The sequence below is a fragment of the Cavia porcellus genome, unplaced genomic scaffold, assembly GCF_034190915.1.
Source record: "Cavia porcellus strain 051 isolate PalLab524CR breed Dunkin Hartley unplaced genomic scaffold, mCavPor4.1 scaffold_2, whole genome shotgun sequence".
NCBI lineage: Eukaryota > Metazoa > Chordata > Mammalia > Rodentia > Caviidae > Cavia > Cavia porcellus.
In genome coordinates this window covers 109,431,716-109,458,406 of record NW_026947485.1, presented here as the reverse complement: position 1 = coordinate 109,458,406, position 26,691 = coordinate 109,431,716, and the positions used below count along the sequence as shown (strand labels likewise).

At 50.0% G+C, this 26,691-nt stretch overlaps 1 protein-coding gene across 6 annotated transcripts in view; it reads right to left on the bottom strand.

Annotated features, from left to right (window-relative positions):
* Positions 1–26,691, bottom strand: part of Crtac1 (cartilage acidic protein 1) — a 155,730-nt gene that overhangs the window by 17,787 nt on the left and 111,252 nt on the right. For 4 of the 6 annotated variants that reach the window (XM_063245092.1, XM_003479565.5, XM_013143529.3 and 1 more), the window contains exons 6-14: positions 23,731–23,865; positions 20,588–20,733; positions 17,597–17,733; positions 13,720–13,802; positions 12,770–12,870; positions 12,176–12,344; positions 3,756–3,901; positions 3,053–3,095; positions 762–905 (exon numbers count right to left, since the gene is read on the bottom strand). In XM_063245092.1, coding sequence (XP_063101162.1) covers positions 762–905; positions 3,053–3,095; positions 3,756–3,901; positions 12,176–12,344; positions 12,770–12,870; positions 13,720–13,802; positions 17,597–17,733; positions 20,588–20,733; positions 23,731–23,865 — 1,104 coding nt within the window. Of the gene's footprint in view, positions 1–167; positions 343–761; positions 906–3,052; positions 3,096–3,755; positions 3,902–10,576; positions 11,951–12,175; positions 12,345–12,769; positions 12,871–13,719; positions 13,803–17,596; positions 17,734–20,587; positions 20,734–23,730; positions 23,866–26,691 lie in introns of those variants that run through there. The other 2 variants (XM_005008056.4, XM_063245093.1) reach the window with 2 other exon arrangements.

Genomic DNA, 26,691 nt, shown 5'->3' with positions numbered 1-26,691 from the left:
CTTTGTTTTCTCAGAAAACATGCAAAGAAAGGCTTCACAAACAACTGTGGTTGGATCAGTATTTCACAAACTTTCCTGTTCAAAGATGGCCGCCCCTGCTGTCCATTCAGAGGGAGCAGGAGGCAGAGTCTACCCGGTGTACAGAAAGACAGGCAGCAGGAGAGAGATTTACTTTTCCACAAAGGTTGTTAGTTTGTTTTGTTTTTTCCTTTATTGATGGGATTTAAAGTGCATATAGCTGAAGGCAAAGTCCAAGGCCTAGAGAAAGATATGAGGCCTGAGACAGAGGCTCAGAGATTCTAAAGGCAGCCGAAGAATACCCACCTAAAAAGGCCACTTGAGCTGTGAAAAGGTAAGGCAGGGAGGCAGAGAACAGGGAAGAGAGAAAGGGGTAGGGGAAGAATGGGGAGGGAAGAGTTTGGGAGGAAGAAGACAAGTACCAGTTCAGAATTTCAGCCAAAGATGACTCATGGTTCACATCCAAGCTATGAAAATACAGGTTGACCTCAGGGTAGGAACACGAGTTTTAGGAGATGAGAGCAGAGCAAAAGCCTCAGGCCAGGACACAGCACCCGAGGTCATGCAGGTGGTGGTAGCAGCCACGGGGCTTCTCCAAGCCTCTGTCATGGTCTTCCTTGGAGACCCAACATGAATCTAAAGTGGCTCTGTCCCTACAGGAGAAGGCAGGGGCTGGGCCCCAGGGCTCCCCAGTGCAGGGCAACCTCCTCTTGCTACGAGGCTGCGGTTAGGGCCCCACTCACCCACGCAGGCCGTGCCGTCCTCATTGGGCTCGTAGCCCCGACTGCACCTCTTGTTGGTCCTGCACCTGTAGCTTCCGTAGGTGTTGACACACACGGGCTTGTCTCGAGGGCACACGAATGGGAACTGGATGCACTCGTCGGTGTCTGAAAGGTGGGGCGGCACTCACCAGGGAGGTGTGCAGAGAGGGGTGCAGTACGCCTGCCCACCCTGTGACCTCGGGGATGTCCCTTCTCACTGGGCATGTCCCTGTCCCTTACTTCAGTTCCCCCATCTGGTTCCTTTTGTATTTGACCTGTGCATCTGGGGGAGGGGTACTCTAGGCGTGGTCTTCTTTTCTGCCACCATAATTCCTGCAGGTGACCCCTTCGTCCACGGATGACTGCAAACTTCAGCCATGACCTTTTCTCTGCGCCCCAGACTTAGGAATCCAATCACTGACGACCTCCTTCACACCTGGATGTCTACTATGTACAAAGTAATACCTCCAAGACAGAACTTTGGACTTCTCTCAGCTCTGACACCTCTTCTGTCCCTTCCCCACCCACCCTAGCTCAGTTAATGCCACCATCATCCACTCAGCTGCTCCAGCAGAAATTGGGACGATCCTTGAATTCTCCCTTCTTCTCGCACCACGTGCAATCCCACGCCATGCCCTCCTCCCCACTGTACACTCTTCTCTGTCCACTTTTTCACTCATCTGCCGCCACCCTATTTCCAGCCACCACAATCTCTTGCCTGGATTTCTGTGGGTGCTGCCTTACTGGCCTCCGGGCTTCCACTCTTCCCTCCAACCCAGTCTTCAATTCAGCAGCCAGAGTGATCTTTGAAGAACCTGAATTACATCAGCTCACTCTTCTGCTTGCCTTCTAAGGGCCCTGAGAACAAAGTCTGGACTCCTTCCTGGAGCCTCAAGCCCCTTCTGGACACGTTCCTGCCTCCTCTCCATCTCAGGTGTGCAGCCCCTCTAATGCACTGGCAGCTCTGTCTCTGCTCTTCTATCGTCCAGAAAAACTCTCCTTTCAGCTCTTTCTGTAGCTGGATCTTTCTCATTCTTCAGATTTGGCTTAAAGGTCCTCTCCACCCAGAAGAGTCTCCAGAGAGCTCCTCGCTTACAGGGTTCATAAGCTGCCTTGCCTAGCCGTGTGACCCTGTGTTTGGGGTCTGTGTCCCTCTCTAAAGTGCGCTTTCCTCGGGGCAGTGGCTGAGCTGCATCCCCAGCCAGGGTGCTACTTGGTACCACAGAGGAGGCAATCCGTGGCTGTTGGACGATGAAGGGGGCGGCTGACTGGTTTAAGAGTCTTTGGCATGCAGAGGAAACTAGGGTCTCTATGTGCTCCCTGTTCAGCATGGAGGCATAGAGTACGGGGGAGTCACCTTTCGCTCCCCGACTCCTGTAGCTGTGTGGCTTCCTGGCAAGGCCTCTGCTGCCTGATCGGTGCCTGTCCAAATCCTTCTCACCTGTCAGGTTCCAGCTTAACCACTCTAGGTCAATTGCAAGGACTCTCCCTAGACTGATTTAAGTGTCACCTTTGTGCTCCCAGGCTCTTGCCTCTGTCCATCCCAGCCCCGATCCCCTTGTGAGATCATAAGCTATTCCCTTGTGGGTGGGCGTCTCCATCGGCCACAAGCTCCGCAGGGGAAGGGCTGTGTCCATTCGGCTCATTCCTGTGGGCCGAGCCCTCATTGCCTTGCACTGGGAGGGAAGATGTTAGCCTTGGGACTGTCCTTTCTCATCATCCAGGCCTTTGGGGACTCCTAGCAGGTCACTGGACCCTCACGGATCTGCCATTTGGCAGTGTCACCGTGACCTGACCTCCAGTACTGCCCCAAGTTGCAGGCGCCCATCTGCACTGTGCCCTGCCCCACACAGCTTTGCCTAGATGCCCCAGGGAGGGTTCATGCTTGCCCACCAGCCCCGCTGCTGGCTGCTCCCCTGCCTGGCCAAGGCATGTGGCTGTTCCACCTGTACCAGGGTGAAGCGTGCCCGCCCCCAGTCATCCTGGACTGCAATGTTCATGTGGTGGTGTGTCTCCTCCCCAGTGTGTTCTATCTCCGTGGCAGACAGGCACTGCCAGGTCCCAGAACTGTGGTGACTCAGCCTCCTAGTCACTAGTGACACTTGGTGAGTCACATGGCAGTTGTCTTGGTATCCAGAGTCCTGGAACAAACAGCACCTTCTTCTCCTTCCCTTCCTGCCCCTGTCTGCACCCCGGACCTTGCTGTGGGTCTGACTGATGGGCCCGAGGGACCCCAGCCCTGCCCCATTCCCCGGTGCCCTCGGGCAACTCACCCACACAGTGGCCCCTTTCCTGCTGGGAGAATCCTTGGCCGCACTGCAGAGGGGCAGAAGCAGAGACACTGGTGAGACAGGGAGGCCTTACCTCAGGTCCCCTCCTAGTCAGAGCCACAGGGCAGCTGTCACCCGACCTCAGCATGAAGGGTGCGCTTAGCCTCACACCTGGGGGAGCCTTCCCTCCTAGGACATTTTCCCTTGCACTGGGAATGTGGAGAGGGGAAACCAACAACATCTAACTCAAACTTGTGCTCCTTTCCCTGCATATGGGATCTGTGTGCCTTAACAGAGATCAGTCCACAGCTGCTTCCTCAAAGAGCCCCAAGAGGCCCTGTTATGGGGCCCAAGACCAGCCTTAGGGCACTAGGAGTCCTCCTCAGAGCCTTGGAAATAATCTGGAGGGTAACAGAGACTGAGGGTCAATTCATAACCCTGTTTACAATTGGGTATGGTTAGGGTGCCCCTCTCTTTGGCCTCAGTTTTCCTCCTATGTAAATGGGTGCAAAATAGTTGACATGAAGATTCTCCAGAATTTCTATGAGAAGCAGAAAAGATATGAGTGTGATGGTATTGTGCAAATTACAAATGGAGGAATAATTTTGAATCCTGCCCTTTGCTAAGAGTTTCATCATTCTACAGGCCTGTGGGTTGTAGCTGATGCCTGGTTTTCTGGGAATCTGATCCAAATGCCTTGACCCACCTCCAGTGGGGCTGGGTCCTGAAGTTTGTCCTCATCCCGGGGGTAGGGGATCTGCAGCACAGAATTCAGCTCCCTGCTGGCCACGCTCCGGCTCACCATCTTGCCATCTGGCCACGTCACCTCCACACTGCTGGCTTCGTCTCTTCCTGTGGGAAGGAGAGAGGTCAGTGGCAGAGGAGACAGAGGCTCTCGTATGGACACGGATGTACTCATCCCTGTAATGAAACTGCTAATGCACCACTCTTCCAAGGGCTGGGGACATGAGTAAGACAGATCCAGGCGCCCTCTCTTTAGCGCAGTGCTGGCTAGCTGAAATTCCTTCATTGGTGGAAGTCTTATGGATCTGTCCTGTCCCGTGCGGTAGCCACTAGTCACCTGGGACTGTTGAGTACTTGAAGTAAATTAAATTTCATTCAATTTTAACTAACTCACATTGAAATAAACACAGATGGCCAGTGGCTACCATATTGGACAGCGCAGCTGTAGAACTCACATTCCAGCTGACAGTCCAGCCAGCAGGAGGCTAAACCTGGGGAGACGGAAGGTCTGGTGGTAACACCTTGACGTTGGGATCCAGCAGTTTACCACTTACTGGGTATTTTAGAAAGAACATGGTGGAAAGAGGAGGCCCAGGGATGAATCTTGGGGCTGCAGCTCATTCACTGTGTAGCCGTGGGCAGGACTCTTTCATTTATATTGACAGAAGTGTGCTGGGGACCAGCCCCTCTTTTGTCACTGGGAATGTCATTGTTCTTGTGGGGTTTCCATTCTCCATGTGGAAGACAAGCAAATATATGAACAAATAAATCATGTCATTGACAAGCTCCATGAAGAAAACAAAAATTGAGTAACAGGGTAAAGAGGATGGGGTGGCTGTTGGAGGGCTCCTCTATCTAGCGTGCCCAGGACAGGCTTTAGGGAGGAAACCTTTGACCTGAGCTCTAATAAAGACCTGGAAGAGATGCGGCCAAGGGCACTTAAGAACATCGTTCTGTACAGCTGAGATGTGTACAAGAGACAGGCAAAGCTGAGGTGATACTCACATGTGCACACATCCTTAAAGCCATGTACGGTATCTTTGGCAGAAAGCAGGGCAGGAAGATTTGTCAAGTATAAAGGGAAATGGGTCCTTGTGGAAAGTCAGGCTAGCGGTGATGGTTTGGGGTGTGAAGGAGGTGGCTGGACTTCACCTGCAAGGAGGGGCAGTGCCCCTGGCCCAGTCACAGGGCATAGATGGAGGGAGGGTAGAGCTACCACTAATCACCCAGTAGGGTGGGGTGGGGAAACGCAATCCATAGGCTTCCATAAATTTCACTTCTAGGCTGAATAAACAACAGATCACCCACTACTACTTTTTTTCCCCCAAACGTAGACAGACACTGTTAGAAAACCAATTGCTCTTAAAACCTTGGTGAATTGATACTGGCATTTGGTTTTTACTATCCATCAATGGATGTGACATTGGTAGCTACTGGGGGGTAGAGTCTTGTCTGTGAGATTTTTGATATATAAAAGAGGTTGTAGCACTTAAAAAAAAACAAAACAAAAACCAGAGTTGGAAACTCCACAAACACTTTGAGAGACTCTAGTACGGGCACCCGTGCACAGAGGTCAAACGGCCTCATGGCACCGTTTTGGAGAATAGGGCCCAGCTTTATCTCTTCCCAGTTCCAACTCCATGGGCAGCCCGGCCAGCCACATCAGCCAGCTTCACAGTCCTCCCTGTATCAGGTCCACCTTGCTCCTCCCACTTTGCCTGCCCCAGAGTCCATTAGAACGTGCCGCTGTCCTGCTGCTGCTGCTGTGCAGGCAGTGAGGGGGGCACGGACCAGCTGTCCCTCTGGGACAGGACAAGCAGGGGCAGCAGCCACGGTGAGACGCTCAGGGCAGGGACCCATAGCCACAGTCCCGTTTCTCCCTTTCCTTCAGTGCCAGTGCTCGTGACTCAGGGTTTTGCTTTATCAAGCAGAAGACTTCAGTCCCTACTCCGCCCTCATCTTTAACTCCAAGGGCTGGAAATGGAGGCGGGCAGGGCCAGCCAAGTTCTGTTTCCTTGTTTTGAAGAATCTTGAGGTGCAAGAGATTTGGCAGTGCCCCAAATAAGGGGTGTAGATAAAAGAATAAACATTTCAATTAAAGGAGACAAAAAAAAAAAAAAAAAAAAAAACCCAGCAAATGTTTTCAGCGACACCAACAGAACAGCTACATGAATACATTTTCCAGCTTGACTGAAGTGCCACAAATAACTCAGGAGTCACGGAATATTCATAGACTCTGCAAAGCCTGTGCTTGCGGTGGGGTTCCAAGACCTGCTTCTTCTCTTCCTCCCTCCCTCCAGACCCGGCAGAGCTGAGAAACAGTATTAGGAGGATTGAGAGAGCTCACTGGGCCTCAGTTTGTCTGTAAGATGGGGGTGCTGCCCCAGAGCCCTAACACTCCTGGGAGACATAATTCTGCCCTGCAGTATAAACACTGCCCCTCTAATTAATCAACACCCTTATCATGCTGTCACCATCAGCTCTTAGGGTGTCACCTTGCAGTCTCCAAAGGGCTTTCTCTTATTAACAACAGTGAATGCTTACAATGTGTCCCAAACTGTACCAGGAGCTTTATGGGGGTGTTGCACCAAACCCTCACAGCTCAAGAGAACAGCTGTAAAATGAGTATGAAAGGAAGACGCTGGTTTTATTATTTCCATGACTTTAAACATGAGAAAACCGAGACCCGGTGAGGAGCCAAGGTCTGTCTGCCCCCGTGGCCCACAGTCTCAGGACCTTTGTTACACCGCACACCCTGAGGTAGAAAGGAGAGTGGGACCGTGACCCACAGAGGACTGAGAGCAATGGTGTTAAAATGTGAGGACGCCGACAGGAGAGGGCATCCTGTGCCTCAAGACCCCAGGCATGTGCAAGCCAAAAGGCCTTGACCCCAGCTTTCACAAACCTCATTTGCTTTGCAGTTTTGACTATCTCGCTGGGGGCTTTTGGATGCCATATTTTCCCTAAAAATCTTGTATGGTCAGAAACTCTTCTTCTACCTGGTGTGCTGGGTCAGGTGCCCTGGTCATGACTACTATTAGCCCCCAGCTACAGATCTTCCCATAATTCCAGGTCCTTAAGAGACGTGGTGTCTGCCATTATGGGGCCCATAGGTTCTTCTCACTGGCTTTTAATAAATCCCACTCTTGCTACTCCTGCTCATTGTCCTATTCAGTTCTTTGTTTGGGGTACCAAGAAACTGGGAACATCTCCCCTGAGGCCCTCCTCTGGTAACAGCCCCACATGCAAGTCCAGCAGCCACCAAGTGCCAAGCATTGCAAAGTGACCACGAGCCCAGCATGCCTGGAAGGGACCCAGATCTTGTTTTGGAGGAATTGATTCCTGTGGAAGCAATGAACACAAGTGATTATATTATAATAAACCAGGAAGGGGAAGGAATAGCATTGGTACCACTCAGAAAGGTGGGCAATTTCATTTGGGTTCTGGAGGAGGAGTAAGAGTTTGTGAGATGGAGAAAGGAAGGAAGGGAAATGCAGGCAGAGAGAAGAGCATAGCTAACAGTGTGTGTGAACCCCAGGGAGACGTTCAAAAAGGCGAAGGAGTGGTAAGAGGAGGAGAGGTGACTAGGGAGAGACTTTAGAGCTCCTGTCCTTGGACCATTTAATCCTCTGCCCCACCTGGGAGCCAAATCCAGTGTTCATGAAGCTGCCCAGCTGAGGGGAGCTGGGCTCTCAGACACTGCACCTCAGCTGACCCGTCTGTGCTGGGAAGGGAGGGAGGGGTGTGCAGAGGAGGACCCGTCAACCCGCAGAGATGCAGGCCAGGAGCAGCAGGGAGTTGACTCTGGCAGCTTTTAAAGGACAAAGGCCAAGGAAGCACAGAGAACTGCACTTTTCAGAGGAATTACAAGTGAAACAGATGGTGAGAATACAGTTGGTAGAATATTTTTGCACTTTAATAAAGCCATTTTTATGTGGGTTACTGAATTTTCCTTCCCTAAATGAGCACCAGCCGGCTCAGAGGCAGCTGAGTCACTTGCAGACAATTAGCTGAGAGGAAGTAGCGGTGTGGGTGGGGGGCACCACCAGTGTCAGGAGGCTGCCCGAGGGAGGGAGTGACCCCCGGTGGGGGCTCTTTGGGGCGGGGAGATTACTGGCAGTTGTTCTTGTTTCCTGGATTTGGCAGTGAGCTGGCTCAGCCCGGCAGGCAGGAAATGGTGAGTTGGGATGTGATGCCCAGTAGTGGCCACGGTGGAGGCTGGGAGGGGGCATTATCAACACCACAAGCAGGACCCTTTGGTGATGAGGTGGGCGCTGGGTCTGCCTCTGGGAGGGTGGGGACAGGCCTTGGCATGTGGGAGGAGCTGGAGAATGAAGCTGGGGCTCAACTGAGCAAAAAGGTGTAGGGTTCACTGGGGAGGGACAGGCCTCTAAGAGGGCCCTGGAGTGTTCTGTGCAGCTGGACAGGCCCTTGGGACCCTTGGAGAGCAAGGCCTGAGTTTCACTGTGCAGTGTCATGCAGCCCAGCTCTGCAGAGGGACTTGGGTGGCATGAAGACCCAGCAAGGTCTGCAGCACCAGCAGGGGCTACTTGAGGCAGCTGAGTGCCAGTGAATGCAGCTCAGAGCTGTCCTGGTGTCCATGGGAAAGGAAGGGCTGAGCAGATGTCCGTGGAGAGGCTCGCGAGTGTGGTGTTCACATCCATGCCCATGTCCAGCGCCTCCTCACAACACCTTGCTACAGTCAGGAGGAGGCTGGGCATGATTAATGGAGGCAGGATGGGAGCAGGGCCACTGGTGCTGGCTGTGACTGCGCTGCTGCCCGCAGCCCCTCTGCGTGTGATCTTCCCTCTCCTCCCCGCGCAGCCTGGACCTGCGCTGCTTCTACGTTAAGCAGAGCCTAAGGCAGGCCTTTCTTGGATTTGGGTTCTGGACAGCCCCCTTCTCCCTCAACCTGCTCAGAACTAGGAATGATCGAGCTGACCATCCACAGCGGACTTGTAAATAATTTATGATTGCTGCCACATAGTGAAATACTCCACAGTATTGAAAGAAAACAAAAGAATTCTACGTAGATTTGGAGTAACGGTCAGACAATATTGTTAAGGAAAGGAAAAAAGCAAATTTTTAGAACGAGTGGAGGAATATCATCATTTTTGTTTAAAAAAATCTCAAGTAGTACATATCTATGAATGTATCTTGCATGAGATGAAAGCATAGCAAAAAGCCTGGAATGCTGACGAAGACGACCTAGTCTTCATATTTGAAATTCACTACTTGTCTCCTTCTCCTTCTCCTTCCCTTCCCTACTTGGTATTTTCTTTTTTCATAGCACTGAGTATCAGCTAACATTTTATATTTTCACCACTGGCTATGTTTATTGTATATGCCTTCCACTAGAATATGAGAGTGCTTTTAGTAAGGATGTTTGTTTAGTGTTTGGCACATAGTAGGTGTTCAGGATATGGGAACTGAATAAATGTATTCAGTACTGGGGGAGGAGGAAGGGTGAGAGGTTTACTTTTTACTTGATATTCCAAACATGGTCTGAGATTGTGCGTGATTTTTACTTCCTTATTAATGATTTGTTATATTTTCTTTTTTTTTTTTTTTTTTGTCTTTTTCATTTTTATCGGTACCAGGGATCGAACTCACAACTGCCTGCTTGCAAGGCAGGCGCTTATGCCGCTGAACTAAATCCCCAGCCCCAATGATTTGTTATATTTTCTAATTTTATTATGATCTATGTATATTATTCTAAAATCAGACAGAGGAAGAAAAAGGCTGTTAAGAATAAGTACAGATGCTGTTCTCTCTCCAGGGCTCCTGGCATAGGACTGTGCCCTTGCTGGTGGCCTGAGGCCACTTTGTAGCACCTCTCTTTCAAGGTGATGCTGGCCATGACTCTCCTGGGGGATCCCAGATACTCTGGGAAACCCTGCAGATAGGTGAGAGAAGCCTCTTAGAGGAGTGGTCTGAGTTAGAGTTCAAACCAAGAACAACTCCTGTGGCCTTGCAAAAATAGGGCAGACTGACACCGGGAGGGGGCCCAGCAGGTGCAGTGTACTTTGCTTGGAGCATGGGAGTCTGATGGTTCTGGAGCCCTTGAATCCCACCAAATCACTTGGAAAGCCTGCCCAGCTGAAGGTCTGTTTTCCTGGCAAATTCTTGGCCAGAGAAGGGACCCAAAGAGGTCCATAATGTATATTTTAAAATAGTAGAGGCAGCTCATGGGATGTGGGGATGGACAACCTTAACCCCAGTTCCGAGCACTCTTTTGATTTGCTCTCATTGTCCTTGTCTATCTGGTGGGATCCAGGTACCTGGATAAAAATCCAGCCTTTGAGACCACGGCAGTCACCTTGGTGGTTGGATACTCTCCCTTGGGTCGCCTGAGGGGATTCGATGTCCAAGAAAAAAGCAGCAGAGCAGAGGACCTTGACTGGGGCATACACCAGCCAGGAAGGTGGTGAGTCACAGCAGTCACAGCTCAGACCATGTTGTCCAAGGAAATAGAATCTAAATCCAGCCCTCCTTGTCTTCCGGAGGTGTGACTTGGAGACAAGTCCCTCAATCTCAGCCTCATTTTTCTGACAGGTGATGATATTCACCAAGCTGTGCTGAAACTGAATGAAATCTTTACGCAAAGCACTTAGTCCAGTGCTCCAAAAACACTGGCTACTGCTATTTTGTGAGAAGATGCTGTACTTAAAAGTCACCTTGCGCCTTTAGGACCAGCATAGGAAATGGCTGCCTTAGGAGTGATAGATGCCCCAAACTCAGGCCAACCCATCTGGGGAGCAATGGCTTGAGAACATACTCATATAACCAGGCCCTGGGGCCACTGAATATTTACTACTTCTTTTCAGACTTCATAAATATTATGTGTTCTCTATATAAACTGCAACACACACATACCAAAACATGGAAGAAAATAAAAATCACACTCTCAACAGGCCTGGGTTTGCAACCCAGCTGTGCTTGTGGGTATCACACGACCTTGGGCAGATCTGATCTTCAGCTTTTCCATTTGTAAGAATGGGAATGATAATGGCCATCTCAGGGTAGTTGTGAGGACTAAGTAAAGGGAATTCAGTGCCCAGCACAGCATCTGCAGTATGTGAAGCTACTTTAGTAATTTAGCTAAGTGGATGGAAATACTGTTCACACATTTTGCATTTTCTTTCAAATTTTTTCTGTGCATATATAATGTGTGTATAATATTAACATTGGTATATGTTTATTAATTTGAGACCATATTGCCTAATCTTTTTATATTAAAATCATATCACCTCATGAGGTGCTAACACATGGGAAGGTGTCTGGTTTGAACCTAGGAATTTGTGATTCAATTGCTTTCTTAACTCTTGGCTTGCTTCCTAGTGTGCTTCTCAGTGATTTTTTTATTGTAATCCTTGCACACTATCCCCAAAGAAATTTTATACCCTTTCCCTAATCACTCCATGCATTAAAAAACATCTTACATTAGAATAATTGAAGATTCATGGCAAGTTACAAAGATAGCACAGAAAGGTCCCCTAAGCCCACCACCCAGTTGTCCCAGTGCACATAACAGCAGTGCTGCCTTACACCCAGGGGTTTGCCATAGGTAAAGGGGTGTGTGCAGTTCTATGGCATCTTTTAAATTTGTAGTTTTAAATTCATGTAGTCATCACAGTCAAGATACAGAACTGTCCCATCATGACAGACGTGCCATTCTTGCTACACCATCTCCAGCTCTGGTAGGTACCAAGCTGTTCTCTGGCATTTGGGAAGGTTATGGGAATGGAATCATGTGACTTTCAGAAACAAACTTTTCTTCACTTACTCCAATGCCCATACCATTGGTTTACTGTTCTGATGTTAGGGAATATTCCACAGCACGGATGCATTTCAGTTTGTGAATCATTAGCCTAATGGAGGACATCTACAGTGTTCCTAGCTTTTGGCTGTTAAACATAAAGTTCTTGCAAGGTGTGGGAGCTTTGCTCCAAAACTCTTATCTGCTGGAAGACATTAAGCGTTGGTGAGAAGCCTTAAACACTGGCCCAGCCTCCAAGAGGCCAGGGGAACAGCTGCTGTGGGCAAGTTTGGTACAGACCAGCATATCAAGAGCAAGGCTATGGCCTTGGATAAATGGAGGATTAAACGCCTTGACTCAAAATGAACTAATTTCTTCCAGGTCCTAGGTGGAGAGTCCTACGAGAGAGAGGCAGGAAATACTAGTCAGTCTTTCCCACTCCCTCCCCTGGAATATAGGCTCATCTCACACAGGTTTGGCCTCCAATAGCTGATGTCCTCTGTGCTGTCACAGTGAAGTGGTGCCCCGAAGATGCTGGTGTTGTGAGTCCCTAAAGCAAGCAGCATGCCGCAGGACTCATTTTCAGGACCCACTCACTGAGCCCCAACTGGGCCCCAACTCACCCAGGCCAAAGTGTGCCACGGGCTCCATCTCACAAAGGTACCCGGAGCCCCCATCGATGATTCTCAGGTGAGCCCCGCTCTTCTTGGTGTAGAGCACAACCTTGGCGCCCCTGGCAAAGGCTCCAAACTGGGTGCGTGGCACCACTCGCAGCCAGTTGTTGCTGAAGCCCTGGAGGGAGGGAGACAGGCAGGCATGGCAGCAGAGAGGTGGGCAGGAGGAACAGGGAGGGGAAGGACGACAAGGAGGGAGAGGAGGGCGAGGAAGGCAAAAAGGGCAGAGGGAGGAGAAAGAGGCCAGAAAGAGAAACAAGGCAAAGACAGATCAGCTGAACAGAAGGCAGGCTGGGAGAGGCCAAGAGACCCAAGAAAAAGTTTTGGCAGAGCAGTGACAGTGGAAGGCAGAGGGGCCCAGGGCTTCTCCCGGCAGGTGAGGGGGCCTTCCTGGGGTGCACTGTGCTGTGGGGGACTGATGTGCTTTCTCTAGGCCTGGGCTTTACATTCCCACCAGGCTGGCCAGCAAGCATCCTAGGCTCCTGTGCCCTGGGTTCAAGAACACATTGGGCTGGGATCTAAGGGTCCCGGGTTAGTGCACACCTGATTCACCCGGAAGACAGACAGCGGCTGAGCCATGGACTCTCCATGAGACAAGATGAGGTCCAGCATCCCGTCTCCATCAAAGTCGGTCACCACGCCCCCTACGAACAATGCAGATTTCACCTCCGGCCATTGGCAAGCAGAAGAAAGGAGAGGAAAGGAGCCCCCAGCTAGGCCCAGCCACTAGAGCCCTGAGCATGGGAGGTACAGAAAGAGCTCAGCACTGAGACGGGGACAGGGCTTTGGGTCAGTCTCAGCACAGGAATTCATGGAACACAACTCCTCTCCCTTTCCTCGGACATAGCATAGAGGGTGGAGTGTGAGTTATTCCTCCACTGCTCTGCTGTTGTCATTTGAATAATATACCTTTACATTCATATAGGTGGGGTTTTTGATCAATTTATCAATTTGGTCTCCTTTTGGTCCTTGTTACAACCTAGAAAGTGAGGAGGGTGGATATAATGATCCCTCCTTTTAGGTGGAAAACAAGACCCTGAAACCGAAGCAGTTTTGCCAAGACTACAAAATGAGGCAACAGTGGATCCTGGTCTTGGGACTCCTGGTCAGTGCTCCTTGCCTCACAGCAAGCTGAGTGCCAAGAAGGGAGGAGGCAGACACAGAACTCTCTGCCTGGGTGCAGAAAAGACCCACTCTTTCCCTTCCCACCTCCCCACGGCAAGGCCTGGCTGGAGAAACTACCTGCCACAGACCCGGACTCCTGAAGTCCTTCTAGCCCTGGGACTGAAGGACAGTCCTTGCCTCTACCCCCTACCTGGTAGTGTCCCAGGCTCCTCCCTTTCTGCTGGTACCTTCCCTGTGGGTCATGACTCTCACGGCAGCAGGGACAGGAAAAGCCTGCTGGGGGACTGGCTGTGCTGGACCTCCTGCCCCTGGTGTGCAGGGAGCAGAAAGATGGGGGTGCACAGGCCACAGGTCTCGGGTACCCTCACCTGTGCCTCGGCCCTCAGGCTCCAGTGCATCACCGGGATTGAGCTCCTCGATGAGGGGGTCTCCATGCTCCCTGCGGATGACGCTGCAGGAAGGAGACAGGCTTGCTCTCTGGTAGCCCCTGGGAGGGGGTCTAGGGGCCCACTTGCTCCATTCTGTCTCTTAACCTAGATGCCCACAAAGCTATTCTCTTCTCGCAGACCCTGCTGACACTCCAGTGGTTCCCTTCTTGGGTTTTAATTTATGTTGGTAAATATTGATTTTTCTTTCTCTAATGGATGAATTATAGACAGTCTGGGAAAGGGCAGTTGATGGATAGAGAAGGGCAGGTGTACAAATACCTTCAACTGACCTTCACTCTATCCGAGTGGCCCTGGGTTTCCTAGTTCTGGACACTACCCAGAGTTCAGGCCCTGTGCGGATGCTCTCCCCTCTGTGCCCTCCCTGACTGTCCTGCTGGAAGCAGTCCCTCCTTCCCCACTTTTATCGCCTTTGTGGCCTTTATCACTTCCTGCCTGTGTTCTCGTTCTGTATGAATACATCTTATCTTCCCGGTTGGTCTGTGAGCTCTCCGCAGGCTGGGACCTTGTATTATTCATCTTAGCGTCTCCACAGCATCTAACACTGCCCAGCTCTCAGAAAGCTCCAAGCGCATGTCTATGGGACGTGAGGATGAATTCCAGAGACAAACAGGAGGAAAGGCTTCTCTGTGGGGTGCAGGGGTTCTATTTTGAACTCTGAATCTTGCTCATATGGGTTTGTTTCAGAGATATCTGCTATCAAAGTTCTGCCCTGTGGCCATATTAAGTTTACTAATGGTGATGGTGTGTGCTTTACTCTTTAACTTTTCTTGTCATTAGATTCTTCCAGCACGGGTGCTATGCCCTGATTGTGCAGAGGAAGGGAGGAAAGCAGGCATATATGGAATCTGCACCCCTACCCCTGCCACAGTTTACCCAAAGCACAGAGAACCAAGAGGATGAGGATATATGGTCAATACTTTCAGGAGGCGGACAAGGTCCCCTGAGTTGGAGGTGGCTGGAGGACAGGGAGAGCTGGAAGAGCTGCAGGTGCCTGCAGGATTGAGCAGATGCCCATGAGGTGTCCTAGGTCCACACGGGGCATTCACGCTGAGTATGTCCATGTGTGTCTCTGGGTGGTGTGGGTTTGTGTAGTGTGCATGAGTGTGTGCACACCCGACGGAGGTACATTTCTTGTCTGCTGATGTCCATGGTTCCTTTGACCATTTATGTCATGGAGGTTCTGCCACAGCTGGGCAGACACCTGTTGGTTCAGGTGACAAGGAATTAGGAAATTCCAAGGAGAAAACCCAGCAGTTGCACTGTATTTTTGTATTCAGCGAACATATTCTTCTGTAGCAGCTTCCATGCACTGCCTTGATGAGGTCATGAAGTACAGTGATCATAGGTGGGAACACAGCTCAGAGTCCACGTCAGTAGGGAGATACAATGCACAGGGTTGAAGGTTGGCGTGGGGAGCATGGAGCTGGGGGAGCTCACCCAGGTGGAGGCAACTGGAGGAAGGCCGGTCAAGCAGAGCCCAGCATAGAAGGGGTCAGAGTCCACTCAGATGAAGAGGGAGCACAGGGCCTAGAATGTGGGATCAGTGTACAAGCCCGGGCCCAGGGGAATCCAGTGCTGAAAGGAGCTCAGGTGCCTTCGGTATAAATGGGGAAATGGAAAGTCCAGAGGTTGGGGGCCTTATCTGGAAGCAATGGAGAGTTTCCAAAGTAGATTTACATTTCCTGTAGCTTGTTCTGCAGGACCAAAAACTGGGGAAGGGAGAAGAGCTGAAGGTGGGTACAAGAACCCTCCCAGAGAGACCATGGAGTGGTGTAGAGGGAGAGTTGAAGACACATCAGAGGCATGTTTAGAAGCGGAAGTGGGGGACCATATACATTCCAGTTGGCTTGGGAAGAGTTCCTGTTTCAACTGTTGTCTTGCAGTGATTATTAACAACACTTCTTCCACTTTGGTTTGGGTCTGGTTTGGTTGATGAATGGATGTTGGTATCATTAAAGACCCACAGACTCAAGCATATGAAGCTTTGGGTTCCCAGTGCCTGGCTACGCCACAAGAGAGCACTGGGTTCAAGGAGCCTATGAAGTTCTGATGTCCTGTTCAGCCGCAGGTGAAAAGCCTGCATGAGTGGGACAGGTGGGGTTAATTTGCAGAGCAGCCAGCTGAGCAGTGTCCCAGCTGTAGCTCCTGAGCTATGTGCTCAGGACCCAGCCATCTGCCACAGGGACCTGGGGCCAAGGCACATGCTTAAGAGGTAGCTCCTGTGTAGAAGCAAACATACTACCCCACTGGGTGACCATGTGGTGACTGTCCACAGGCAGCCTGTGCCAGCCTATGTGCAGCATCAGGAGAGCCTTGGAGGTTGGCAGCAAACTAGAGAGATGGCTGGGAGGGGGGGTGCCTGGATTCTCAGGCCACAGACACCAGAGTAGTAGACTCCTAGGTGCTTAGGGGCCCTGGAAAGTGACACTTTATTAGCCAAAGAAGGAAAGCACTGTCTCTGTTAACGAGCAATTGATCTCTTGCAATTAATCTGGAAGTTGTGAATAAGCTTTTTGCAAGGTACCTAATTAGTAAATCTGATGCCTTTGGGGGGTGATTACATCCAGTCGGGATTGATGTTTGGTTAATAATTATATTTTAAGACATGCTTAGTCACAGCTCACACCTTTTAATAATAGTTAGACCTTCCTGAAAGAGAGGGTAGGGACCTCCGGGGACCAAGCAGGTGATCTGACCCATTTCCTGGCTCCAAGACCTTTGGTCCACCCTCTTCTCCCCATATGGTCCTGAACTCTGTGAGCAACCTTTAGGCCCAGAACAGGGACTTCTCTGGTCACAAGTCCTGAGGCTTTTCCCAGCAGTGTTTTTTGCTAGTGTAATAAAAATCATCTGGTGCCTGATAAGAATAGAAATATAGATTTCTGTCCCTCGTCCTCTATGACTCTGACCCTGGGGATCTGGGATGGGCCTTGGGATTCTGGGTTATAAGTAGGAACCCTGAGTGATTTTGATGCTAAAGGTGTCTGGCCCACTGGGGAGAAATGTCACCTCTGAAATTCTACCTTTCTTTCCAGACATCGTGCCCAGGGAACTGCTGATTCCTTGGATTCCAAAACTCCTTTTGCTTTGTCTACCATTCATTGTCTCCTCCACTGTTTCCCAAAGGATGTTCTTCAGAGAACCAATCCTGAGAGAAAAGCCTTTGAAAGATATGTTCTGTGGTCAAACCTATTTGGAACACTCCATTTATCTTTTAGAAAGTTCAAACACTTGTGGTCTCGATACAGGCTCCAGAAATCTGTGGTAAATAAACCTGCCTCTCTGCTTAACCCAGGTTCACCCAAAGACCTGACCTTTATGCCTTTTGCGGTGGTGGGGGTTTCTAGCCCAGGGAGCTGGAGATGGGGGGAGGAGCGGGCACGCGCTGGGCCACGTCCTGGCAATAGTCCAGGACTCTGCCTCTATCCTGCAGCCTTTTGCTCAGCCTCCGGCCTCCCCTCCTCTCTATTTCTTTTGTTCTTTCCTTCACTGGGCCCTGACAACATGCAGTCCTCATAGCTCTTATGAGCTCCAGGTCACTGATGAGATCTGTGAGGCTAAATCTCTTGCCTAAGTTCACACAGCTAGTCAGTGGTAGAGCCCAGATTCAAATGTACACAATTTTTTATGCCTTTCCAGCTTCAGATTCCCAGCTCTTGTTGAAGAAGATCTCCAGCTCTTGGAGGGACAATGAATGGTAGACAAAGAAAAAGGAGTTTTGGAATCCATGAAGCCTTGCAAGCCTCCCCTCTGATTCCTGACGCCCAGCTCCCAGCCACCAGGCTGGAGTGCGTACCGGAAAAGGCGGTTGGCGGAGGAGCTGCGATAGGCGATGTTGTTGAAGAAGATCTCCAGCTCCTGGTCGTTGTCGAAGTCGGCAGCAATGACAGTGCGAACAGGGGAGGGCATGGCGAACTTGGGTGAGGCAATGTCCTGGAGGAGAAAGGGCTCGAGTGAACACACAGGAGAGTGGGATTGGGCAAGAGGCTGCCCCTTCCACTGTGAGTGTGGACACAAAGCCAAGGGGCCCACGCCTCCTCTCCCACCTCCGTAGGAGGGACCTGGGTGCCTGTTTAGAACATGAACCTCAGGCTGCTTGGAGGAAAACAAGGAGGAAGAACAACAGGCACAGCGCACACCAGTGAGCACTTAACTGTCTCTAGTCTGGGCCACACTTAACCCTTCCCATAGTCCTTTGAGCAACTTCGTATTAATGTTGCCATTTTACAGGTGAGGTAACTGAGTCCTGAAGGGAAAGGGAATCGACAGTAGCCATGGCAACCACCGGGGTTGAAGCTGGGGCTTTTGATTGTGGATGTGGTGCTCTTTCTGCTGTACCTCCTTCATCTGTGGGGAGTTGGAAGTTGGAAAGGCATAAAAATGCACTGTGTGCATTTGAATCTGGGCTCCAGCACTGACTAGATGTGTGAACTTAGGTAAGAGATTTAGCCTCACAGATCTCATCAGTGACATGGGGCTCATAAGAGCTGTGAGGACTGCATATCAAATGTGCGGTGCAGAGTGGGGACGAGACAGACCTTTGTGTTGCCTTGCCTCACAACCGGCCCCAAGGTTTAGCTGTTTTTCACTGTGTCTATTACCGTATATATACTGTTACTTGGAAACTGTAAGGGTTTTTTTTTTTTTTTTTTAACATTGGCTTTGAGGAAGTTTCAGTATCAGCTCTCCATGTCTGGGACTTATGTGGAGATCCAAACCTGACCAGGACTTGCAAGTTTCAGCAAAGTATTGGGAGGGCCTGGCAAAGGTCTTGGGTATGGGATTTGTCTCTTAAAGAGGAAAAGGGCTGTGCAAGATGAGCTTTTGTTTCTGAGCAGACTATCTCTACCACAGGCAGGGCTGTTCCTTAAAGATCCTGGGTACCTGTCCAAATGCCAGGGCCCAAATAGAGAGGGCTGAGAAGGGCACAGCCAATATTTCTGGGATGTGGGCCTGCTCTGCTGGCCACAGGAAGGACCTGGCTTGCATTAGTTGTGAGCTGAGCAAAGAGACAGGGTGGGAGCACCGAGCTGATGCATTAGCGCGGCTGAGTTGCTGATGGGCTGGGTCAGCTGGTCAGCGTGGGCTAAGCTGGGCCTTAACAGCTAGGAACAAGCAGTTCTCAGGATCTCTAACTCATTATTGTTCGATCGATCCTATAAAAATGGAAACCTACACAGCCCCCGTGGGATTGCCCCCATTGAATGCCTGGGCTTCTGAGATAATGTATGTAAAGTTCTTAGCACGGTTTCTGGCACATGGGAGGCACTTGACAAATTGGGCACTTATTATTATGATGTTGATTGTTCCTGTGAGTTCTGTGAGGGGCTTAAGGGTTAACAGCTTTTTTAATCTCAGCACACTGATACTTGGGGCTAGGGGCTTCCCCGTACACTGAGATTCTTTGCTGCGGGGCTTCCTTGTGCACTGAGAGACATTCAACAGCATCCGAGCTCTCTCTATTCACTGGATGCCTGTTATGGTCTGTATCTTAGTGTCCCCTCAAAGCCTCATGCAGTCATGGAGGCAGCTGAATCTAGCATTTGTGATTGGTTTGTTATCTAGTGCTGGGATTGGCAGTGTGAATGCTGTACGCACCCAGGGGCAAGTAGCCAGCCTCTGATATAGGGGAAGGGAAGAGGCATGTCTTCCTCTTTTGCCCTTTTGCTCTTGTCTTTTGCAGCTGCCATGAATGGTGCCCCCTCAGCCATGCCACCTTGCTTTGGAGCCAACTGAGTAGGGACTGAAACCTCCAAAAACTGTAAGCTACATAAACATTTCCTTGCTTTATCTTGGGTGTTAAGTATTTTGTCTCAACAATGAGAGGAAAGTAACCAAGATAATGCCCATTGTACCCCTTTTCTTAGCTGTGATAACTAAAAATGTCCCCAGATAGTGTCAAATGTCCAGGGGCGGGGAAGGGAGGGAGGGCAAAATTGTCTCAACTGAGTATCTGGATTAGAACAACAGCTGATTAAAGATGGGTGTCATCTTGGAACTCAGGATCTAGAGCCGTGATTTTAGAATATGCCTCCTTTCCACCCAGACAGCTTGGGTCTCCCCTTTGTAGGATGGAGCTCAAGGTAGCTCCTACAGGGCAGGAGCTTGGAGGGGGGGTTATCCATGGGCATGAAACACAAAGTACCCTGTACACTGCACTAGGCACGTTAAACTACTAGAGCTTTCTCATTCTCTTGGGTGTTCTTGGCAAGACTCAAGTACCTTCAAACCACTCTAGCTGCTTAGTATCAGCTTCAGTGATCTATGATCTCTGCTGCACTCCCTGGGAAAGTCCCAAGTCAAGCTCCTCATGCTGGTAGCACTTCCATTAATGCCAACAGGCCCTTTGAGAAATTTTCAGCGTCACGGTCTATTGACAGTCCAGGAAGAGAGCAGGAAGGGTTCCCCCAGCCCACTATCTGTCTTAGGGGACGCCTTGGGAACCCTGTGGCCCCTCTCGCCCTCTTTCTTGACACTCTACCCTGGATTTGAACCTCAGTTTGGAAAGCTCAAGCTGCAGCTTCAGGTCAGGTCTTTCAGGAGCCTCCATAAACAGTGGCCTCTATCTAGAGAGTGATCCACAGGCTGGGGCTCCAGCCACCATGGAGGCCATTCTTCCTTGGTGCCTGCCCAGCTCTCTGTTCTGAGCCCAGGAGTCTCATAAAGCCCAGGCCGGAACCTATCATCTCCTGCATGTCATCTTCATCTCGACCTGCCCCAGGCTCTGAAGAGCACCACCTCCTCAGGCCTGGCAGCGGGCGAATGGAAGCAGAGAAACACCTCTTACCCGGAAGCGAACCTTCCCCTGGGCACTCATCTGCAGGTAGAGGCGATGGGGGCCGTTCCAGTTGCCATACACAATGTCCACTTTTCCATCACGGTTGAAGTCGGCCAGGGCGACACCTCGCCCATGCTGGTGGGGATCATCTACACCTGGGGGGAGAGGCAAGCACCTCAGGGTGGTGTCTGTGCATACTCCATGAACACTCACCCTGAGCAACAGGGGAGGGTGGCCCTTGCACTGTTCCTGCCCTCCTGGGAGATGGGAAGACACAGCTGTGTCTTACAAGCTCTCCATAAAGGCAGAAGGTGGCACAGCCATCTGTGGGCAAAGGGGACCAGAGACTTGTATGCACAGCAAGTACACTGTACTCAGTTTGGGGCAGAATGGGTCGAGGAAAAAAAGTGGAAATTTTCGGTGAACTAAATCATTTCCTGGCCACCCCAACATGGCCTGGGAGTCACTAGGGTAAACACATCACTCTTTTGTCTCCCAAGGGCTCCCCATTGCATTGGGTCAAGTTCAAATTTCTGTGCAGGAATCCCAAAGCCCTGCCTGACTGTGCTCCTGCCCACCTTTCCACTCACCCCACACTCGCTGAGCTCTGGACACTCATGTGAACCAGGCCCTTTCCACCTTCTGGGCCTTTGCTCAGGCTGGACTCCCCCTGGAGGCCTCTAGCTGTGTTTTCCTGCTCTCCGCCACAGCCACACTGTCTCCTTGGGGAAGCCTTCCCAAGTGACCTCATCGGCACAGCCCCTCCCGGCCACCTTGTCAAGCTCCCCAGTCTCTCCTTCACAGTGCCGATCACGAGGTGCCTTTATGTCCCTTTCTGTTTCACTTGGTTGGAACCCAGTATTCCCACCAGACCTCATGCTCTGTGAGGTCAGGACTGTCCTCTTGGTTCACCTGTGTGCAGGCAGTGGCTGCCTCAGCCTGTGGCTGCCTGGGAGTTTTCAGTAAGTACTTGCAAATGAATGAAGAGACATAAATAATTTGACAGCAGGCAAACTGAGGATGCTGGTGACAGCAGAGGAAATACTGCAGCTGTGACAGAGCAAACCAGAGCATGCCTTATACAAACCTACATCCAGTGTCACCCGCCTTCCATTTACCAGTGGGTGGAAGGTGGCTGTGCTCTGAGTGACAACCTGACCTCCCGGATGTCCGAAGCAGGCCTGCTCTTCAGGTCAGGTCCAGTGCTGGGAAAAGCTGACCCTTCCAGCGGACAAAGAGCTGGAGGTCAACAGGCCCATGGGTGGCAAGGAATACGACAACATAATGGGGTGGCAGCCACAGCTGCCAACAGGGAGGTCCTGAGGGTGGGAGCGAGGAGAGAGCAGACGCTGGGCCCCTGAGAAGCCTGGAGGTGGAAGGCACCGCTGTGGGGGACGGGCCACAGTGGAATAAGAGGTAGTGGGACTCACGCTTGAGGAAGGAGGTTTGCACAGTGCTGGGGGTTGCCACCAATCCCCAGGATTAATACCCCATTAGTTCTCAGCAAACCTCCCAGTCCGAGTGTCGGTGGCCTTCTCTGTCGGCCCGTTTCTCTCCTATGTGTGAGGCACCTTGACAAGGATCTGCTTCCTTTTCGTAGGACTAATCGGTGCCAGGCTGCCTTTCCCAGCAGCATTTGTTTGGGTGACGAATGCCCTCTTGACATGTCTCGTTAAGCCCCTGCAATCCTTCTGACTTTCAATTACGGCCCCAGCACCTTGTCTCGCGTCTCCTGCCCGCCGCCTTCTGCCAGCCACTCCACCTCGTTTGCCCACCTTGGCTTCCATCTCTGTAACGTCTCCTCTCCCCGGCTTCCTCCACTCCTGCTTCGCTTTGCTCTCTGAGTTTTCAGCAGCTACAGTGCTGGCTGCTAGGGTGACACCAGGAAGAGAGCTGGGGGAGGGCAGCCCAACCTCAGCTCTGCCAGGGGGGTGAGACGGGAAGCAGGGGGGGCCGACAGGCTACACTTCAGGCGCGGGGGGCCTTCCAGACAGGGGCTCCCCAAATGAGAATCCAAAGCAGGAGACTCTGGGAGTAGATACGCTCGGGTCAGAGACAGTAGCCTGCACATGCCCAGGGAGTGGACACCAGCTGTCAGCAACAGCTGAAGTTGGGCCTTTGACACATGGTCTAGACTCCCCGTCACCTGGTGAAGTTATTTTCTCCCTACTCGTTTCTTCCCCTCCTGCCATTTCTTGTTGCAAGGTGGGGGTGAAACGGCTAGGAACTTGGGGCCGGAGAGCAGACTGATTATGTCACCAGCTTCTAGCAGTCCATTCTGTCGTTTAGCAAACTTTACTGGATGAGCACTGGGTACCAAGCATTATATCAAGGATGAATAGAACGTCATCGCCCTCCTTGTAGACCTCACAGACCAATCAAGAGGGTAACGCAGAACCCTGAGTGAGAAGTTTATATAAGGGGCAGTGGGAACATAGAGGAGGAAGGGCCAGTCTCTACCAAGTAGCACAGAGGGAGTCAGGGAACAATTCATGGAGGTGAAATTTGAGATGAGTGTTAAAAGACACATAAATGTTTTATAGACAAATAAAAGCAGTCCTACAGAGGAGATAGCAGATGCGAAGGTCCTGAGGTTGATGGGGGATAAGCACAAAGGGAGGAAGGCTCACAAAATTGGGAGCCATGGGCCCTCTTTTATGTGGGACTAACCCTGCTTCTTATAGTTGTTGGAGTATATGTATGCTTCTAGAAGGTTTGCATTTTCTGTATGTGAAGTGGTTTCAGCCTTATGGCAACATCCTCAGTTCCTAGCACAAACCAGGCACTTGGCAAAAGTGCCAAGTTTTGGGGTTAAACTGAATGCTTAAGATAAATGGGGTGGGCTCCAACATGGGAAGAGACAGCTTGGAGGTGAAACTGATGTTGGGAGACAGTGGGACTCAGAGGATCACAGATCAATGCCAGTTATTGGAAAGTGACAATGGTCAGGAGTCCCCGATTCCTTTTCCTTGTGGCCTGAGTGTGTGTGTGTGTGTGTGTGTGTGTGTGTGTGTGTGTAACTGGGGGCAAAAGCGTCACCTGACAAGTGACAAGTGATTTCCCTAAGGCTGGGTGGGGCAGGGCAGGCAGCGCTGCCCGGAGTCCCCTGGTGTGGGGACTGAAAGGCACAGAGCAGGGCTGCATTTACTCACCGGCACTGGCTGCAGCGTCCACGAAGGTGCCATTGCCCTGGTTGTGGAACAGGAAGTTGGGTCCATTCTCATTGTCACAGAAGATGTCCGAGGCACTATTGCTGAGGATGGGGCCCACGCTGACACCTCGGCCCCCTAGGAGAGGACACGGACCCATAGTGAGTGATAGAAGGAAATCCCAGGCCCAGCTAGAGGATGGAGCCGCTTCCAAGGCCTATGAGAAGCTTCAGGGAGATGCCCCAGAAGAGCCCTGGGAGAAGTATGACCTTCCGGGTGCTTCTCTGAGCCAATGCTGGGCTCACAGTCTCCATAAATCAGATGTCACTGAGCATGAGGCCAAGAAGGAGTCAGACTGAGTCACTCTGTAGCACAGGGATGATTTCAGGCACCAAAGAACTTAGAAGGCTTGACTGTAGCCCCATATGCCAACCTACTTCCCTTATAAGACAAAAAGCTAGACTACAATAGCCTGGTTCTACCTACGTCATTTTGGTCCACTCACAGGTCCCTGGACAGCCCCTAGACCCCATTGGAGGCCCAAATATACTGGTCAGAACCCTTGGGTATGTTCTTGCTTTAAGAACCTACAAAAATAAGTTCTGCTATAGGTTCCGGCTGTAGGTAGCAGCCATAGGTGCAAGCATGTTCATTTTGCATTGTTTTACATAGGAAGCAATCATGTCCAATAATAGCAAGCTGGTGGAATGGATTACAGTGAATCCATATGGTAGATCATTCTGTAGCTCCTGAAAAGACTGCATAGATCCATATGTATCGACTTGGAGGAATGCCCATGATATATTGTTAAAAGAAAAAGCAATCTGCCAAATAATAGTATTGTGTGATCTTACTTTTACACAAAGATAAGAAAATACTTGACATTTCTGAATACACATGTTTACACAGCTTGTTTGGGTTTGGAGAAGAGTAGGGAAGGCCACATTCCAAGTTGTTAATACTGGCATCTTGGAGAGGTAGGACTAGGGAGGGAAGGAGAGATGGCCTTTCAATGTCTTTGTATTGTTTTTTTTTAATTAAAAAAATCAAAAGAAAGAAGGAGATTAAGATAAAACAGGACATAACAACATAATAAGACAGGTCAGAACAGAACAATTTAAGCAACATAGTGTTTCACCACAAGATAATCTGATGTAACAGTAGCTACTATAGTGTCTCTTTCCTTGAAATATTTGAGTATAACTTCATATATAGCATCAAACACAACACGAATGTCTTTGTATTGTTTTGCTCATTGTAGTAAGAATCACTTCTGTCACTTCAAAGAAAAATCCAATGAAGTACACATTATTTTTAAAAGAAAGAAAACAAGTTAGCTGTACATTAGGCTTTGAAACCTCTAAGAACAAATTTGAACTACATGTGTCAAAAAGTCCAAACTTAGTATGTGCTGAGCAAACCGTCTTAACCACTGGGTTTTAGATAAAGTTCCTGCTTGTCCAGCTCTGCCTGCTCCACACCTTCAAATGCTGGAAACTCTTACAAGCCTGATTAGAGTTAAGACTGGGATTCCAGTCCCAGCGTGGCTTCTTAGGAGCTGTAGGGGCTTGTGAAGCTTATATTACCCATTAAGTTTCAGTTTTTCATCTGTAAAATGGAGGTAGTCTGATTTGCCTTTTCTACTCTGGGGTTTTTGAGAGAATCAAATGAGATGAGACATGCCTGTTAGAATGGGGATTTTCAAAAAGATGAAAGATTACACATGTCCGCAGGGTGTGGAGAGAACGGAATCCTGCACATCGCTGGTGGAAAGGTAAATTGGTACAGTCATTACGGGAACAGTATGGAGGTTCCTTGAAAAATTAAAAATAGAACTACCATATAATCCGGCAATTTCACTACTGAATATACAGCAAAAGAGAATGAAAGCTCAATAGCTAACGAGACATCTACACGCCCATGTTCACTGCAGCATATTCACTGCAGCCAAACCCGGGACAACCCAAATAGGACACAACGTGTGAAGGAGTAAGGAAGATGTGGGGTAGTTATGCACTAAAGTATTATTCAACCTTACAAAGAAGAAAACCTTGTCATTTATAACAAGGATGAACCTGGAGGACATTATGCTGTGTGACATAAGCCAGGCACAGAATGACAATATGCATGATCACATTCATGTGGGGATCACAGAAGCAGAGGGTAGAATGGTGACTGTCATGGCCAGGGGACAGAGGATGTTGGTTAAAGGGCACAAAAGTTAAACAGGAGGGGTAAGTTCAAGGGATGCATTGTATACTATGGTGATCATAGTCAGTAATGAGGCACTATATACTTGAACTTGCTAGGACAGTACTATAGATTTTAAGTGACCTCATAGCAAATAAGTGTTAAATATGTGCGATATTGCAAATGTTAATCAGATTAAGTCGGTCATTCCACATTGTATATGCATATCAAGACACCACATTGCATGATAAACATATACACTTTTTAGATGTTATTTAAAAAATGAGCTGTGAGAGATGAAAGGACTTGGTGGACAGACTGTGAGCAGGAGTCGGGTCTGCACCAGCTGCAGGAATGGCACCGAGAGCTTGCTGGAAACAGACTCTCAGGCTCTATGGAATCAGATCCTGCATCCTAACAAGACTCCCGTGTGTGCATTAGCATCTGAAATATATTACTCTAAAAAGCTATTTAGCATAACAAGAATAGTTCTAAGAGTACTCTAGAACTTTTCTTTTAAAATAAATGAGAAATTAGGCAGAGCTGGGTGATGATGGGCCAGGCTCCCCACCACCTACTCTGGACAGGGCAGAGGTTTCCCTGAAGGGACTTATACTAATTTGAGAAAGGTGTTCTCCTAGGTCCCTCCCATCCTGAGAGATGCCACAGGAGGAAGTCATGGGGCACCCAGGGGGACAGGGTAGGACAACAGGCATTAGAATTCTTAATGTTTCCATGATTAGACTCCTTCTTAACACCTCTGGGATGCCCTCA